At 38.6% G+C, this 17,047-nt stretch overlaps 1 protein-coding gene across 1 annotated transcript in view; it reads left to right on the forward strand.

The window, feature by feature from the left end:
- CACNA1D (calcium voltage-gated channel subunit alpha1 D) overlaps positions 1–17,047 on the forward strand; it is a 168,669-nt gene that overhangs the window by 89,547 nt on the left and 62,075 nt on the right. The window contains 10 exon segments of the mRNA XM_036391279.2: positions 393–562; positions 8,501–8,588; positions 9,279–9,305; positions 10,877–11,037; positions 11,621–11,846; positions 11,991–12,198; positions 13,741–13,861; positions 14,838–14,952; positions 15,637–15,706; positions 16,303–16,372. Coding sequence (XP_036247172.1) covers positions 393–562; positions 8,501–8,588; positions 9,279–9,305; positions 10,877–11,037; positions 11,621–11,846; positions 11,991–12,198; positions 13,741–13,861; positions 14,838–14,952; positions 15,637–15,706; positions 16,303–16,372 — 1,256 coding nt within the window.

Below are 17,047 nucleotides of genomic sequence, written 5' to 3' on the forward strand. Positions count from 1 at the left end.
TAAAACCAGAATTTGCTTTTCACTGAAACTTAATACTTACATGTGAAATAGCTTCATTATTGCAAGCTAGTTTCTATTTGTAGATAAAAGAAATTTTGAGATATTTGTATAGAAGAACAGTAATTAAATGAGAAGAATATACTCTTCCCTTATGGGAAGTGTCAAAAATACTGCTTAATTTTTGATTAAATCATAAAAGCTCTGAAGGTTGGGATGTAAGGTGGTAGGGATTTGCCATGACTTCTTTGCACCTCTACCTTGTTTTCTAAGCAGCACCCCAATCTTTGGTGTATTTTCTATGTCACTGTGCTAATCTGAAGTGTCAAGACTGATTAAAATGCCAAAGAGTTTGTCAATCAGTGTTTTTTTTCTGCTTTATCTGCATTTGATAGAGAATTTTCCAAAGAAAGAGAAAAAGCCAAGGCCCGAGGGGACTTCCAGAAGCTACGTGAAAAACAGCAGCTTGAAGAAGACCTGAAGGGATATTTAGACTGGATTACCCAGGCAGAAGACATTGACCCTGAGAATGATGAAGAGGCTGATGAAGAAGGCAAGAGGAACAGTACGTATTCCTTCCTCTCTACTTCTGTGGGGACACTTTGACTCCTCCTGGGGGTGTTGCACTGCAGGGAAGGCAGCCTGGACAGTGCTTTCCCTTTCCCAGTTTGCAGAAGTGTTGGTTAGCAGAAAAATTGTCTGTCAATATGGAGATGCTGAGTCATGGAAGGTAATTTGGAATCTTACAACAAAATTCTGCTCGGGGTGTCCATGTATGAATCACTGTCTGCAGTCAGTCGCTACTGAGACTTATAAACTTTGCTTTATTTGTGTTCTGGAAAGAGTTAGTGCAGAGAAGCCATATGCCACCAAGTCTTATTGTAAATCCTTAGAATGTGTTTTCCTGTGGGTGCATGCAAGGAAAACAATAATGATATAAAGTGCTTAAAAATATGACCGAAGTTACAGTCAAGAAATAACCTTGTGCTAAAACTGAGGATGTTTTGTTGTTGTTGTTGAAGTAGGAAAACAACATTCTGTGTCTTTCTTTTTGATATTCAGAATACAATAGAGAACATTTTTTACAACCTGTCTTAACTGGGTGTGCAATAAATGAAATCTTGTGGGATTTTCACTTGACACTAACAAATATAATTTATGTTTATTTAACTGTTTATTTAACAGTAGGCTGTTAGAACCAGGTGATTTATCTGGTAGTTTGATATTGAAGTATGATAGACAGTATACTCTCTCTGTATTGCAGTGATAGGAGTAGTTTTTCAGAATCTTTGAGTTTCAGAATTTTATGAGTCCTTTAGTTCACAGTAAAAGCAAAGTATGGGAGTATGGGACCGTGTTACTGACTGGAAGGACACTGCTTTTATGAGAGGCTGCAAGGGAAATAGTGGGTTTGTGTTGATTCCTGCACCACTGGAAAGGAATAATTTATGTCTATTGGAAAATATGTTGCACAAATAGAATTTTTATCTAGAACAGAGCAAAAAAAGTCAGATTTCACAATACTTAGTTATTGCTACTAATGTGTGGAAGGAGTGTATAAACTCTGGGTTTGAGTACTAGTATAAAATCTTAAGCCTGAGATGTGAAAGATGACACATTTAATGGAGTAAATACATTTGTATAAGGCTGCTGTGTAGAATTTTAGGTGATGCTGAGTTTGCTGAGAGTGTTGGATGACTGGCTTGTCAGCTGTGGTGCCAGTGGACTGGGTTTACAGGTGAAATCCCAGGAACCCTATTTGTCCTGTTCAAATTGGATGTCTGTTAACAGGCTGCAAAAAAACCCCATTTGCTCTGGCATTCCTTAAACAGCTTTGAGGTCATACAGATAATATGCAAAATTACTTTGCATATCTACTGAGTTTGAAAGAACTTTTAAGTCTAAGCTGTTAACTTAGGCATAATTTTAGGCTAAGTTAAAAGAAGACTTACAGAGTGAAAATAGAGGGAAGGTAATTAAAAGAGCTTTAAGGGAAATACCAAGAATTTGATTTCAGGCAGACATATATGCTTTTGTGTGGAAATTTCCAGTGAATAGGCAATCTCCTAGCACTCCTGGATTTATGCACATGTCCTTAAATATGTGGCTTGGTAGTTCAATGTAAATATCAACTGCAACAGCCTGTAAAGGAGGAAGGGTTACCGAGTTGCCCCACCTTCTTGCATTTCAGATATTTTTAGGTAATAAATTTAGTTGAAATATATTGGTGATGTTTTTTTCTTGAGCCATCTTTGAAGCATGAAGTACAGCTGGGTCCCAAGATAGTCAAAATAATAATTTTCAGGCTTCTTGGCAACTGTGTCCCTGCTTTGAATATCTAAACCTCTGGATGATCAGATTACTTCTGGTTTATGGAGATGGATGAACACCATGGTGCTCCTCAATGATGTAGAAGAGCTCTGGCTTTAGGATACACAAGATTTCCATGGCAGGCAAAGGCAGAGATTTCAAAGATGATTAAATCAGTGATTAATAGTTTCTCACGTAATTGTTTAAAATTGTAGTTGAGGTTCCTGCAATGCTCCCCAGCATTTGAACATTTCTAATCAGAGAAGTAATTAAGTAATTTATTTATAAATCCTATGCATTTGTATGTCTCTGTTGCTGATAATGGGCAGGTATTCAATGCTGCTGAATAACAGAATACCTTTTAATTACTAGAATTGTAAACATGCCTTTAGTGAAAGTTGCAAGTCTTTATTATTGATTATCCTGAAGCCAACGAAAAAAACCTTCCATTGCCTTCAAAGCACTGCGAATTTAGCTCAGAATGCGAGGAGCTGGGAGAGGTGAGGGGTTTAGCTGTGACAGTTGTGCTGCCGGTGATGTCAGTCTGTTTTGCCTAACCTTGCCTGTGTTGTGTGTACGGACACGTTTTTGTTTTTTGCGTTGCGACTGCTGCCACCTCCCGCGTCACTGCTGGGATTACATGTGCTTCCCCAGGGCTTACACTGGCTGACTTAATGGAAGACAAGAAGAAAAGCAGACTTAGCTGCTTTGGCCGTTCTTCCAATAAACATGGTAAAACGTGCTCGGATTTGCAGTTGAACTTCTCTTTCGTGCCCATACTGCATTGGATGTGGTAGCTTTCGGGAGCACAGACTGTTTGCATTTCTCTGTAACCCAGGCACAGCCCTCTAGCATGGAACCCTTGTGCATGCAGACCTTCCTCCTGGTTGAAGTGCATGTTTGAAATAGAGGTGCTCTGCTCTACCTCCCTAAAACAGAGTGTTTAATCCATTCACATTTCCCCTGAAGTGTCTTTGTCTGTGGCTGTTCTTGAAGAATAGGTTTTCTTTTTCAGAAGTCAGGTAACCCAGATCAAAAGTGTGTTTTAAATTTAGGCATGAAGAAAGTAATAAAAGTATTTTACAAGTTTGGTAATCCATCATAGTGTAAGCTTAGACCAGCATGATAATACTTACTATTTACTTTTGATACTTATGATGTAGAATCTAACAAAACACAACAAGCTTTTACTGTATTTCCTTTTGTTGTTGATGGTTTTGTTTCTGTAATTTGTTTTACTTTGCCCCACCCACAATGAAGATGGAGGTTTACAGTATGATAATTATTTTCGAATCTGCCTGTTTTAATACTGGCAAATGTCCTGTTTTGACATGAGCACGGTTGCAGTAGTTAGGAGATCCAGTGTTAGTGCTGTCTGCAACTAAGTTATTTGACCAACTGGATTTCTTGCTGTCCTAACAATTCCTATTGTGGCCCAAACTGAGGCTGATACTCTCATCCAGTTACTTTAGAGAATGCAGAATTCTAAGTCAGAAATTGCTGGGGCCTGTTTTGTACAAACACCGAGTCTGCCTGAAATTGTTTGTGCAGCTGTTACATGTAGATATATACCTATCACTGTCTGATAGCTCACTCAGCTCTGCCTGCTGAAATAGTTTTCCTATAAAAATTGTGAGAGACGGCAATTTTACTTTGAACTAGCCCTTAAATGAGCAGATTCAGGTTCTGATGTCTGTGAGGACCAGCCTGGCACTGCCTGGCACCTGCTGTCACCTGCTGGCAGTGGCTGCTGTGCCATGGCTGGTGCCTGACCTTGCAAGTCAGAGGCATCCCAAACTCAGGGACACTCACTTGGATTCCTCTGCCTGGCAGGGCAGGTTCACCTTTTGTGAGTAGGGTTTTTCCAAAGTGCAGATTAATGGCCTAAGTTTATTTCTTTCTGAGATGATTATGCTGATCTGAGGAGTTGAAGCTTAGACTGTCTCTGGATTAGAAACCCCACAATAAATATTTTTCTTTGTATTCCCTCTACCTGTATGTCCATTAAAAGCAACATGTGTGTAGAACATTCCCAAGGTTCTCAGTGTCATCCTTCAGGCTACAAGTGGTTGGTTCAGTGATGCTACTATAACAAAACCCAATTTATTTGCTCTCTTTCCACTGCTATGCAGCCAGCCTTATATTGCTTTTCCATGGGCTGCCTATAAAAACAGAGAGCCCATAAGAATGATCTACAGCAACATTAAATCTGCACTATGAAAAAAGATATCTTGCTACACTATCATGGAGAACATCTTCCAAGCAGACTCTCCTTAAACTGAATTTACCCCAAGAAGCTTCACAGTCAGAAGAGATAGTGCCACTTCTTTCTGAAGTGTTTTCTGGGCATACAGCAGACTTGGGAAAATTTGAGATGAATTTGCAATGGTAATGTTGCCACTTTGGGGATTTTTTTTTCCCACTCAGTTTTCCCATTTGACTACCTCAAAGATTTGGTAAAAAGGATTCAGAAAATTCATGTACTAATTTGAGAAAGAATTAGGAAAATTTTGGAACCAACAATTCAAGGAATTGGTTGGCTGTTACTCGCAAACAGAACATGTAATTTTTTGTAAGAGTGATCTAAAATTTTGCCAGTTTAATATAATGCCAAGATTCTCTGCAGTAGCCAATACTGATGAGCTGTGCAGATCACTCCACTTCTGCAGCACTTTTCCTTCAGCACAGTTAACCACAAGGCTGCCCAACGTGCACCAGTGTGAAAATGCACAGTTGAAGTTGATTCAGGTTAAGATTTTAATAATTTACATTAGAGAGGAAAACATTTCCAACATTAATACTTGAAACCACAATTCAGTAATTCAGGTTGTAATTTAGCCTGCTTCTGGATTCTACAGTGATGCTGAATTGTTGTATTTCAGGATTATGGAATTTATTTCTTCCAACTCTAGCTGGCAAGGGCACACTGCTGATAGACAGTGGCTTGCTCTTCACTGTGCATTAGTTATGTTACATCCTGGAGTGGAGTTGGAAATCCCTGCTCCAAAGCCTGAAACTCCATAGAGTACCTTGTGAATACAATGGATTGTTTTTCTCATGTTATATTCTTATCCATAGAAGCAAAATGTAGTAGTTGATGTATTTGACCTGTTTTCTATCCACTCAGGAAAGTATTAAGCTGCATGCTGTATGGGTTGCTTATTTTGTCTAATGCAAGCATTCTTTTGTTTGAAACCAGTTAGCTGATTTTGAGGAGATTATTAGATCTTGAAATCTAGATAATCTTTCCAGAAGAATGCCAGTAAAATAAGGGCAAAAGGTGAATAAAGGAAAGACAAAAATTTGGCATCTTCCTTTCAATACTGGGTTGCCAGTTTACAGATCTCAGAGCTGACCCTGCTGAGATCAGTCTCTCAAAAGTCTCTCAAAATTGTGTGCTGTGTTTGCCTCATGGACACCACCTGCCCTTATGGAGCTGTGGCCATGGAGCTGAGTTGTTTTGGGATCTGGCAGGTTGCTTGCATTAGCAGAGTGGATGTGGACATGCAGTGCTGCTCTTTTCTTCTGCCTAAAGACCTGATGACTTGCTGGCATTGCTGGAGCTGGACTTCCACACGGTGCCTTTCTCAGTACTTCTGTCGAGTTCCAATTTTGACATATAAATTACAGTATAATGGCAGCTGAGTTTCTAATGTGAATTGGTTCTTTTTTCCCTCTTCTGTTTGTAATACAGCACCTGCAAGTCACTGATAGAGATGCAGCAAGAGCCCTGTGGTGTCTGAAACACAGTAACATTCTGATGTATTTAATAATTAACAGAACTGACATTCCCTTCAGTAGGGACAAAGATATTCTTACTTTGTTTTTCTTCAAATAATTGTGTTCAAAAGGGGCTGGTATTTCTTATTTTGGGCTAACACATAAAGTCAGGGTAGACTTGAGTTAAAATTACAGTACTTCACTTTTACATGCACTTGCATTACTTGCATTAAATGTAGCTTTTTTGTCACTCAGTGGAGTGACACTTTATGAAGCATTGGATTCTAGGTACCTTTTCTTCCAGGGGACAGGAGGGTTGATAAATTTGAAATACAAGCATGGGACACATTGCACATATGCAATAATCATGGAAGTAGGCCTAGTTGTGTTTTCCTGGCAGCTCTTAATGATATGTGAAACAAGACTTCAGCACTCTTATTTTGCAGTTGCTCATCACAAGTGCTGAAATGTTCATCATTAGGTGACTGTAATGCCATGTTTTCTAACAGCATTCAAGTCACCTGGCACAAGGCAACCAGTTCAGTTCTTTACCAGACAGGGTATACTTATATATATTTATAGTTATTTCACAAGAAACTGGCATTTAAAAATAAATATTCTTAGTTCTAAAGCCCTGAGACTATGCTTGAAATAAATTTGTGATTCTTTTTTTCTTTAACCCTTTGAAATTTTAATAGTTGAATTTGAACATCAAAGAATGTTTTCTTTACTTTTGAGTGAAATTCCTTTTGAACTCTGACTGTAAGCAGTGAAGTTCTTACAGGACTAGAAAAATTCATTATTTTAAAACTGATTTATAAAGGGAGGTATGATATTAGAATTGAGACACTTGCAGGTGCTAACCAGAGAGTTTTAATATATAAAGTCATTACAGAAATATTTTAAAAGAAACATCAGAACAGAAGAACCTTGTGAAAGAAGGTTTTGCTGTGCTTACTGCCTGAAGTGCTTTGTTTATTCAAACACCTGCATGGACATTTTGGATCTTTCTTTGTTATGCCACTCTGTTTAGCATTCCATATAACAGTGACTTGCTTATGGGGACAGATTCTCAGCAGTAGCTGAGTACCTGGCCTGCACAGACCTGCCAGTCTCCAGCTTGGATGGGACTGATGGGCACAGAAACCAAACCAGCCCTTCCCACTCCCCTCTGTCTTCATGTCGCTGTTGAGGCAGTATGGAGGCTGTGCAGAGAGACTGTTCCTAACACTTATCACTCTTTGCCTGATTTGTGCACAAATCAGAAAATTCAGGGTCTGATTCTTAAATCTCATATCATCAAATAGTGAGATCTCCCTATCAGAAGTTGGCAGTGTATTGCTCTGAGTGCTTTCAATTCACAGACATTGGCTTAAACTCTTCCCAACAAACCAAACCTAATAAACCAACCAAGCAAAACATCAAAACAGTAGAAGGTACACACCAGAATACCTTTAGAATGCTCTGTTTTTCTTTTGTTCTTGCTGTTTTACAGTAATTTCAGTGCATCTTGCACCTCTAATATGTTTCCTACTTTAAATGGTATTTCTACTGTATAAACCAGCAACATTAATTTACCCTTTTCTTGTTCCTGAGGTTTTCCTTTCACGCTCACTTTGCAGACATGGAAGTAGTGCTCTCCCCTCAGAAGCACTGAGAACTTTGGCTGTTTATCATTTCCTAACACTTTTTGACATAAGGTGTTCTCCCTCTATATTTCAGCTGATTTGCAGACAAATGGTGATGACCCAGCTGAAAATGAGTTTTGTCTAAAAAGCCATCAGCTCCAATTGCTAACCACTCAGTACTGATCCACTCTGTGTGCAGTAATTGACTCTGTGGCAAATGTATTTGTCCCCTTTTTATTAGTGGTAATTCTCATCATGCTTTGAAGGACCATTCTCCATCCCTGCTCCTGCCTGCTGCTCACACAGTATCTGCAGGCACATTTACCTTCTGGCATCTTGCCTCAATAATTCACAATGTCAGTAAGAGCAAAGAGTGGTCAGTGTGACCACGGTGTGATTGTTCCTGCTTTCAGAAGTTTGATGATATTTCTTGGAATCAGCGAGCTTTTAATAGCACTTCAACAGAAAAGCACCTCCAAAGTGCTAACAGAACACTTCTCAAAGGGAAAAGTTTCAGAATCTAGCTCAGTTTAATTTCTTTGCTGGGGTAGCATACTCTTTGTACAAACTTCCTGTGCTCTATACTCTGCAGTGAATTGTAAGCAATTACCTTGAATCACTAAAAAGAAACGACAAAAATAAAAAAGGCACCATTCTCTCTGGAATTCCACGTGCTTCCTTTTGGTGAGAGAGGAGGACTGATGAAGTGTCTGACTTCATCTACAACTCCTCAGATTGTCCAAGCTCCCAGCAGAGCTGGAGGCCCTCTTGCCATGGGTGAGGAGATGCCAGCTGTGCCATGCCTTGCGTGGGGCTGGCTCTGAGGCAGTTCTGTGTCCCCACAGCGAGCATGCCCACCAGCGAGACCGAGTCAGTGAACACGGAGAACGTCAGCGGGGAAGGGGAGAGCCCGGCGTGCTGCGGGAGCTTGTGGTGAGTGCACGGCTGGGAGCTGAGCTCAGAACATCTCAGCATTTCCAAGGGTCTTTATTTCCCCACTGTTTGTTTAGCCAAAAGTGCCTTGAAATAGCCAGGCTTTGTATGGCACACACAGGAGTTTGATATTCCACCAATGATAAGAGAATTAAAGCGCTCCTAAAATTCTCAGGTTAAGGTGGTAAAAAGCAATTCAACTCAGCTTGGAGTGGAATGGTGATTTCCTGAAAGCTTTTGTAAAATATGATTTTTGTCCAAATTATAAGAAAAGAATAGAAGTTTCTAATGACATGGAAAACTGAATATTTCTGTTAAATTGTGTATGACCTGGGGAACATGTATTTTTTTAGACAATAACTGAATATATGAGAGTATTTCTATAACCCATGGTATTCAGTATTTATTTGCTCAGTTATTCATGACTTCCAGGCAGCTCCTACATGTTTATTCAAAGTTTATTTACTGAGTTTTAAAGGAGTTTTCCTTTCTTTCACCAAGAAAATTTGTAATGTTTTTGAAATAGTAGTTCAGAAAATAAATAACAGACAAAAGAATTTCAGCATTCATGATGCATTTTATTAAAAGTTTGTTTTATATATGTGTAATGCCAATGCAAAATTCTAAAGAGAATGAATTTATTAATTATTTTTTCCCCATTCTTAAAAATGTATTTTCCTTTTCTTCTAGTCAAACCATCTCAAAATCCAAGTTCAGGTCAGTATTTTCCTCTTATAATCTCATTCTAAGGTAAATGCAAAATCTTGGTCCAATTCTCACTCTTCTGGGCTGATCCTCACTCCAGCTTCTGGAATGTTACTCTGCAATGTCAGTACACTGAGTTTGAGCACAAAGTAAGTCAGGCCATAACTTATCAAGGATATTGTTTTGAAAGTAATGTCAAAATGCCTTTGGATCAAAATAGAAAATGCTTTTCATTGCAAGCTTGCCTACCTGCTGCACTACAAGTCAAAATAGAAGTAAATCTTTGGGAGCATGCCTTTACTTGTATCAAACTAATGGAGAAATTTAGTGCTATTCTCCTTTTTGAATTTTTGTTTTATTTCTGTAGTCTGTTTATGTATGCCCATGTTATTCATACACATTCATATATATACCAGTTAACTATACTTTACTATCACTGGCTCCACACATCTTTCTGGGGAAAATAAAAAAATAGCCCCATAGGCTTCAGAAAGCTTGGAGTTATGCAGTTTGAGCCTGCTTGTGAGTCTTATAAGTAAAATATGGCACCATTGTTGTTCTTCAGTATTCTTTTGTGCTGTTCTATTGTCTCATGGACTTCAATGTTAGGGTGTTCTGTAAGTGTAAGAGCAGTCAGTTTAACCTACCCAGGGAATGAGGCATCCCGCTGATGGCCATGGACAGCCCTTAGAGCAGGGGATTGGCAAGATAAGAATGTTATGTCTTGAATTCTGTGTTGATTTAGGGCAGGACAGGATATTTTTCCTTTATATGGTTAGAATACTGCAAAGGCTTGAAACGTCTTTGTACTGATATCTGAAACCAGTATTGATTTCCTTTACTACAAGTACAAATTTAAGATGCACAAAGAAAACTTAGTTAATGCTTGAACAGAGTTCCCAGAAGTGAAGCAGAGAAATCTAGTTTTATGAGTCCAAAGATATGTCCTCACTTTTGAATCCAGCTCATATCTAGGTACAGCCTCAGCTTGTCACTCTTTTTTATTTCACGGACATTTGCCCACTGACACAATTTCAGTGCACATCAGTAGAAATCTCTAGGAATTACTAAAGAAGGTTTCTGATGTTATAGGTAGATTTCTAGAAGGTGACCTCAGCATTCCTATTCTGTTTAATCCTCCCAGAATTCTCTTTGTGGTTTAGCTCAAAGCCTACATTTTTAGACTGAATTTAATTTGAATTCTGAGTTGATTCATTGACTTTTCTTTATTGCTATTAAGTGTATGGGGCCTTGGAAAGCTAGTTATACTTTGTTACCCAATGAAATGTTAAATGCAGCTTAATCTAATTATGTCACAGGAAATTGGAGTCTCCAAATGTTGTGGTTTACATTTAAAAAACTATAAGGAAATATTAAAAAAGGAATAACACGTTAGCAGTCCTTAATCTGCAACTGGTGATGACTTACACAGCTGTTGAAGTATTTTACACATATTTATGAAAATACACCTGCTCACACAAACACAACTGAACTTGTTTTCTACACAGAAGAAAACCACACTCTCCTTAAGTTCATATGTGTTTTCCATATAATAATAAATTTATTTTTATTTGAACTTTCAGTCGACGCTGGCGTCGCTGGAACCGCTTTAACAGAAGAAAATGTAGGGCTGCAGTAAAATCTGTCACATTTTATTGGCTTGTAATTGTCTTGGTCTTTTTGAACACGTTAACTATCTCATCAGAGCATTACAATCAACCTGACTGGCTGACCCAGATCCAAGGTACAGTCAAAAATTATTTGTCCTGGTCTTGACTATGGGTGGTTGCGTTCTATCAGTGGCTACTTTTGTACTTTGCCATTTTGTTGTTTGCTGTCTGAAGGATATTCAGCCCAGCCAGAGAGAGAGAAAAGAAATGACTGAATATGATGTTTGATTTCCATAGCTGTAACAGAGCTGAGTAATGCAGCAGCACACACCTGACAATGCTAAATTGTAAATATCTGTACTTTTATCGTGGAACTGTGCTTGAAGGATGAGGAGGAAGTGGGAACTGGCACAGCAGGACTTGCTGTGGGCTGGTTGCTTAAGTTACAGCGTGGACTCAAGCTGTGAGCTGAGGAACCATGAACTGCACAACAGATTGGAAAGATGAATAGTTTATAGCTGGCAGGAAGCTTTACATCCTCGGGTAACTTTTGCCACTCAAGCATCAACTACAGTCCAACATAAAAAAAACCCAGTATTTCCTTTTTAGGCAAAAAGCTGCAAACTCATATAGAAAGTATAGTACTGATATGTTAAAATAAAACTGGAATCTATGAGGCAATTCAGAATCTTTTTTTTCTTTAATATTTTGTTCCAGATATCGCAAATAAAGTTCTTCTGGCTTTATTCACCTGTGAAATGTTAGTAAAGATGTACAGCTTGGGCCTACAGGCCTATTTTGTTTCTCTCTTTAACCGCTTTGATTGCTTCGTTGTTTGTGGTGGCATTGTTGAAACCATTTTGGTGGAGTTGGAAATTATGTCACCCCTTGGAATTTCAGTGTTTCGCTGTGTTCGTCTCCTGCGTATTTTTAAAGTAACAAGGTAAGATTATCTAATACTGCTAATTCTAAGGATAACTGAAGAGTGATCAGCAATTGTTTTGTAATACTTCATCATGCACTGCTCTTTTACTGTTTTGTTTGGGGTTTTTTTGGTGTGTGTTAACACACGCATTTTAATTTATAGGCACTGGGCATCCCTGAGCAACTTGGTAGCATCCTTGTTAAACTCAATGAAGTCCATTGCTTCACTGTTGCTTCTGCTTTTCCTCTTCATCATAATCTTCTCGTTGCTTGGAATGCAGCTGTTTGGAGGCAAATTTAATTTTGATGAAACTCAAACAAAACGGAGCACCTTCGATAATTTTCCACAAGCCCTTTTAACTGTATTCCAGGTAACTTTCTTTCATCCCGTATGAGACATTTTACCTTTGATCAACAAAACTGTTTAAGTGATCATGTTGCCTGAAAATGAAATCATGAATACTATTTATTCAGTTTACTTTAAGTAGCATTCTTCTCATTAAATTCAGTACTCTGGTAACTTTGCACCATTTGTACCATTTGTTTCATATCTTCTTTGATCTATCTATGCAACATAGCTGTCGTGTTACTTCACAGAGTTAAATCTCCTTTCTCCATCAAACACATGACTAGAAGAAGAGGTGGAATGTTATATTTATTTTGATCAATTTATTTTCTTTAACTTATTAGGTGTGTAACATTTACATTGGGGTCATATCACTATAACATAAAAATAAGCATTAATTTCTTTAGAGACCAGGTTTTATTAAAATCTTAAGGCAAACTTGTCTGCTAGTGAAGGCAAACTAGTGAAGTGGTAGGGGCATACTTAGAGTTTACTTTTCACTTATTTGTGATGCTTTTTTAAAACTATTTTTTCCCAATTTGGATACTGCAATTAGGCTATTTGGTTTCATCTTGCTCACCATTTTCACACTTGGCTGTGTACATTACCACAATATTTGGTTTCAGCCATTGTAGGTGAGAGTTAAAGCTGACCCTGCAAGATTTACCTTGGTGTCAACTTCTGTCACTTTGGTAGAAGTCTCATCTGGTGTTTTCCCAGAGCAAGCAGAAAATCTTTCATTTGATTTAAAGATAAGGAAATATTAATGAGACGTTTCTTTATGGGTTAAAGTGTTCACATTTGACCTGACATTGTCCCTACAAAAACTTAAGGCTTACCTTTGCAATTCAGCTGAGTTAGATTTCATTCAGATTTTAGGCTGCCTCATTTTCAAGGGAATGTAGATTCCTTCACTTTTAGAAGACCTTCAGGAGCAATCAACCTGTTGGTTGAAAATTAGCTGGATAAGTTTAGCTCCCCAAAAAAGAATTTTAGAAAATGGCATGCATTTTATTTTCTTAAACAACCATTTAATTGCTTGGAAGGAGAGTGAGTATTGCATGTTTCCTCAGGATGGAACACATAATTTTCAAGACGTTACTTAGAAATATATGAAGTGTCCCTAAAGCCTGCATTGCAATACTCAGAATTTTTATCATAGTACAGATTTGTGGCCAGAATTTAAAAAAAGAACCTTAAAACATATACTAACTTGATTTTTAAGTGGTGGACGTTTGTTGGCATTGCTACATAAGTGGCATTACTGAAAACCAGGGCTCTTACCTTGGCATGCCAAGATCAGTAAAATTTCAATAGAATTTCTTTTTTATTATTTTTGCCTTTGAAGTTCAGTCATATAAATGCATAGCACAAAATAAAAGCTGTGAGAGTTAAACCCAAGCTTTCAGGAGAGGTTTAAATGGGAATTTTAAAACAATGCATGAAAAGAACATGGTATTGCTTTATGCATACAGAAAGTTAGTGTGTTGTGTGGTCAGAGGAAATGTGTTTCTCTGTTTACTTTTGGTGCTGAGTTACTACTAATCTCCTAATATCTGCTCCTTAGATCCTAACAGGGGAAGACTGGAATGCTGTCATGTATGATGGCATAATGGCGTACGGTGGTCCCTCATCCTCAGGCATGATCGTCTGTATATATTTCATTATCCTCTTCATCTGTGGTAACTGTATCCTTTACACTGGCTGGAAACATCTCTGATGGGGCTGTGTGCCAGGGACATCCACAAAATCCCTCTGGGAGGGGGTCAATGGCCACGGGCAAGGGCTCTCTGCACCTTTAAACAGAGCTTTCCTTGCTCCCTGAGGAACCAGAGGCAGGATCTCCAGGCCATCTCTGGCCACCACCAAGCAGAAAGCAGAGAATGTTCTCTTTCTTCCTTCCCTGGGAGCTGTGCCCTGCTGCTGTGTGTGATGGCAGAGCAGGGCGGGAGCCCAGCCCGTGGGCAGTGATGGTTCCCCATCCATCCCTGGCACAGCCCTGAGCTCTGGCACAGCTGAGGGTGAGCCAGGGACCCTCTGCAGGGCAGGGACCAGGGCACACACCCTGGCACAGCTGGCACAAAATCTGCTGCAACATGCCCCTTCCCTGCCCTCACTGATCTGGAAATGCCTCCTTGGCCCCACGTAGAAACAAACTACTGCCACTCTCTTAAAAGGTCAGGAGGTGATGAAAGGGCAAAAACATTGTATTTTCTGTACTACATGGTATTTGTATCAGTATTTGTGATTAACTGATATGGACTGAAGAACTGAATTTGATATAGATTGTTGTAGACATGAAAGACCGTGCATTATAAAAATGAATTTTTCAAAATGCCTGGACAGTCTTCACATATAATAGACAATTTCATATTCATGGACTTGCTCAGGCTAGCATGAAGTTGAATTTCATTTATTTAAAAAAATACCCCAAGCATTCTGCTATTTTAAAACCCATGACCCTAATGGATCTCTGCTCACTTTACAGCCAGTATCAGACTGGTCCATTAATGGCTGTTATTTGCAGTACACTCCAGCATCACAAACCTCCACGCTGTAGGTTGGGAACATGTGTTTTATATCTCTCACATTGTCAGTGTTTATGCTGATAATAAACCACACAAGTGTGGTAAGGCATAATGTCCTTAAAATGATTTGAAATAGATATCTTGCTAAATGTCTTCTTGGCCATTGCTGTGGATAACTTGGCAGATGCTGAAAGTCTAAATACAGCTCAGAAAGAAGAAGCTGAAGAAAAGGAAAGGAAAAAGAATGCGAGGTAAAATAGATGGGCATGTTGAACCAGCAGGAGAGGGAAGGAGGAGGGTATTGAATTCTTCTATAAGGATGTTTTTATATGAATGTCTTTACCAACTTCAAAATGTGCTGGACTTGGGAAAAAAATAAAAGGGTTTGTCTAGACACTAAAATAATAGACAAAGAGTAAAATTTTAGATAAAAGTTAGGTAATAATTGGGGTGAATTAAGAATGTAGTGATAAACCAACTGATATTTAAACATTGCAACAGTTGGATTTATTGTGCAATTAGCACAAGAATTTATCTGTTGTTGCCAGTGCACATCTCCCTGTGGAATCAGTTCTCTAAGCCTTATATAGACAAGTAGAAAACCTTCTTTTGAAATCAGTGCAAGCCTGTTGAAGTCAATGAAAGTTGTTTGTATGAGTCCAAGGGCACAGTTTATCCCTCTAGAAAGGAGTAATGATCATGCATTGAATGTTTCAGGGATTAGCCTCTGGAATTATATTCAAAATAATAATCTTTTAAATGGATCATTGCATTCAAATGCAGTAGATTTTATTGCTCTGATACCTACAGATGTACAAAATATTTTGAATATTTTATTATAAGGCTTTCAGTTTTTTGTAGAATTGGTATAGTTCATTTAAAATTGTCTGTCTTTACATGGCATGCTTTGTAATTGTTATTGTATTGATTTATAGAAAGGAGAGTCTGGAAAATAAAAAGAGCGAGAAGTCAGAAGCTGACCAGAAGAAGCCCAAGGATAGTAAGGTGTTTATCCTAAAACTTGTGTCTTTTCTAAGAAGCAATTTTGCTGATTTTTGCTAGGGAGTACTTTGTATTGTGCGTGGTACAATTCCTTTTGTGAGCCCATCATCCCTACGTTTTTTTCCAGGCAAGGGAAACTTAGTTTTGATGCTTTGCATCCTCACAGTGTCTCTTAAACCAGAAGAAATCCTTTTGGTTCCAGGATATCCTGAGAGGGGAAAACTCTTAGAGAACAAAATTATTAATGTTAGAAGAATGTGATTTTTTTTCTTAAGAGCCCTGTAGGTATTTTGCTTGATAAGTCCAGTGAGATCAGTGAATGATAAACTCTTAGAATGTTCATTCTTGATAGACTTTATCAAAATGTGTTGGTTCTATTCTTATTGTGATTAACACAGCCAGAGAAATGTGGATACTATAGAAAAATAATTTTTGAAAAATTAGTAATAAAATGTCACCTCTCCTACATTCTCAGAGTTAATCTGCTTCAGAAAACTCACTTCTCTGACTTCAGAGGCGTATTTGGTTTGCTTTCTGTGGGCTTTGCACTCTATATTAAAGTTTATTTTTCTTTCTGTGCATCCCTTTCATTGCTGTAGGTGACAATTGGTGAATATGGAGAAGGGGAGGATGAGGATAAAGATCCCTATCCCCCCTGTGATGTACCAGGTATGTGAATACTAGCTAGAAACACATGTAAGTTTGTTTGCTAAAATATCCTGAACTTGCTCCTAGTGAACATTAAATCAATTCCTTTGAAGCCAGTGAAGTTGTGCTCTCTTATCAGTGGATAAATGGGCCTAAGTATTATCTTTTTCTGCAGCTTCCTAGACAGTAGAAGAAGCATTTGAGAGTTAATATTGTGAGCCTCAGGACTGTTTTGGTAACACTATCTGGATGGGAGAAAATTCTAAACTTCTCTGAAACATTTGGCAAAAGAGGACATTCCAGGGCTGATGATTGGTCAATTTTTCCTTGGCCTAGTGAACAGACTTATCTAAAAATCAGTTCTGTCTGGATGCATGGCACAGAATTCTGTCCTGAGTTTTGAGCACACAGTGCTCACCCAGTGCCCAGAGCTCAGCCCTCAGCTCAGGCATGGACAGGGCTGAGCTGAACTGGGGCTCCAGCAGTCCCCAGGTGAGGCTGCTCAGGACCAGCAAAGCCAGTAAATGCACTCATGCACACACCCACATGTGCACAGCACCCTCTGCGAGCTTGTGACAACATTTGGATGTTCACATATTGGTCTATAGATTTTTTGAGTCATGCTATGAAGGTGTATTTCCTGTGTGTATTCTCATACAAGCTGTGCTTTTGTATTGTTATGAACAAAACCTTGAT

The sequence above is a fragment of the Molothrus ater genome, chromosome 11 (assembly GCF_012460135.2).
Source record: "Molothrus ater isolate BHLD 08-10-18 breed brown headed cowbird chromosome 11, BPBGC_Mater_1.1, whole genome shotgun sequence".
Taxonomy (NCBI): Eukaryota; Metazoa; Chordata; class Aves; order Passeriformes; family Icteridae; genus Molothrus; species Molothrus ater.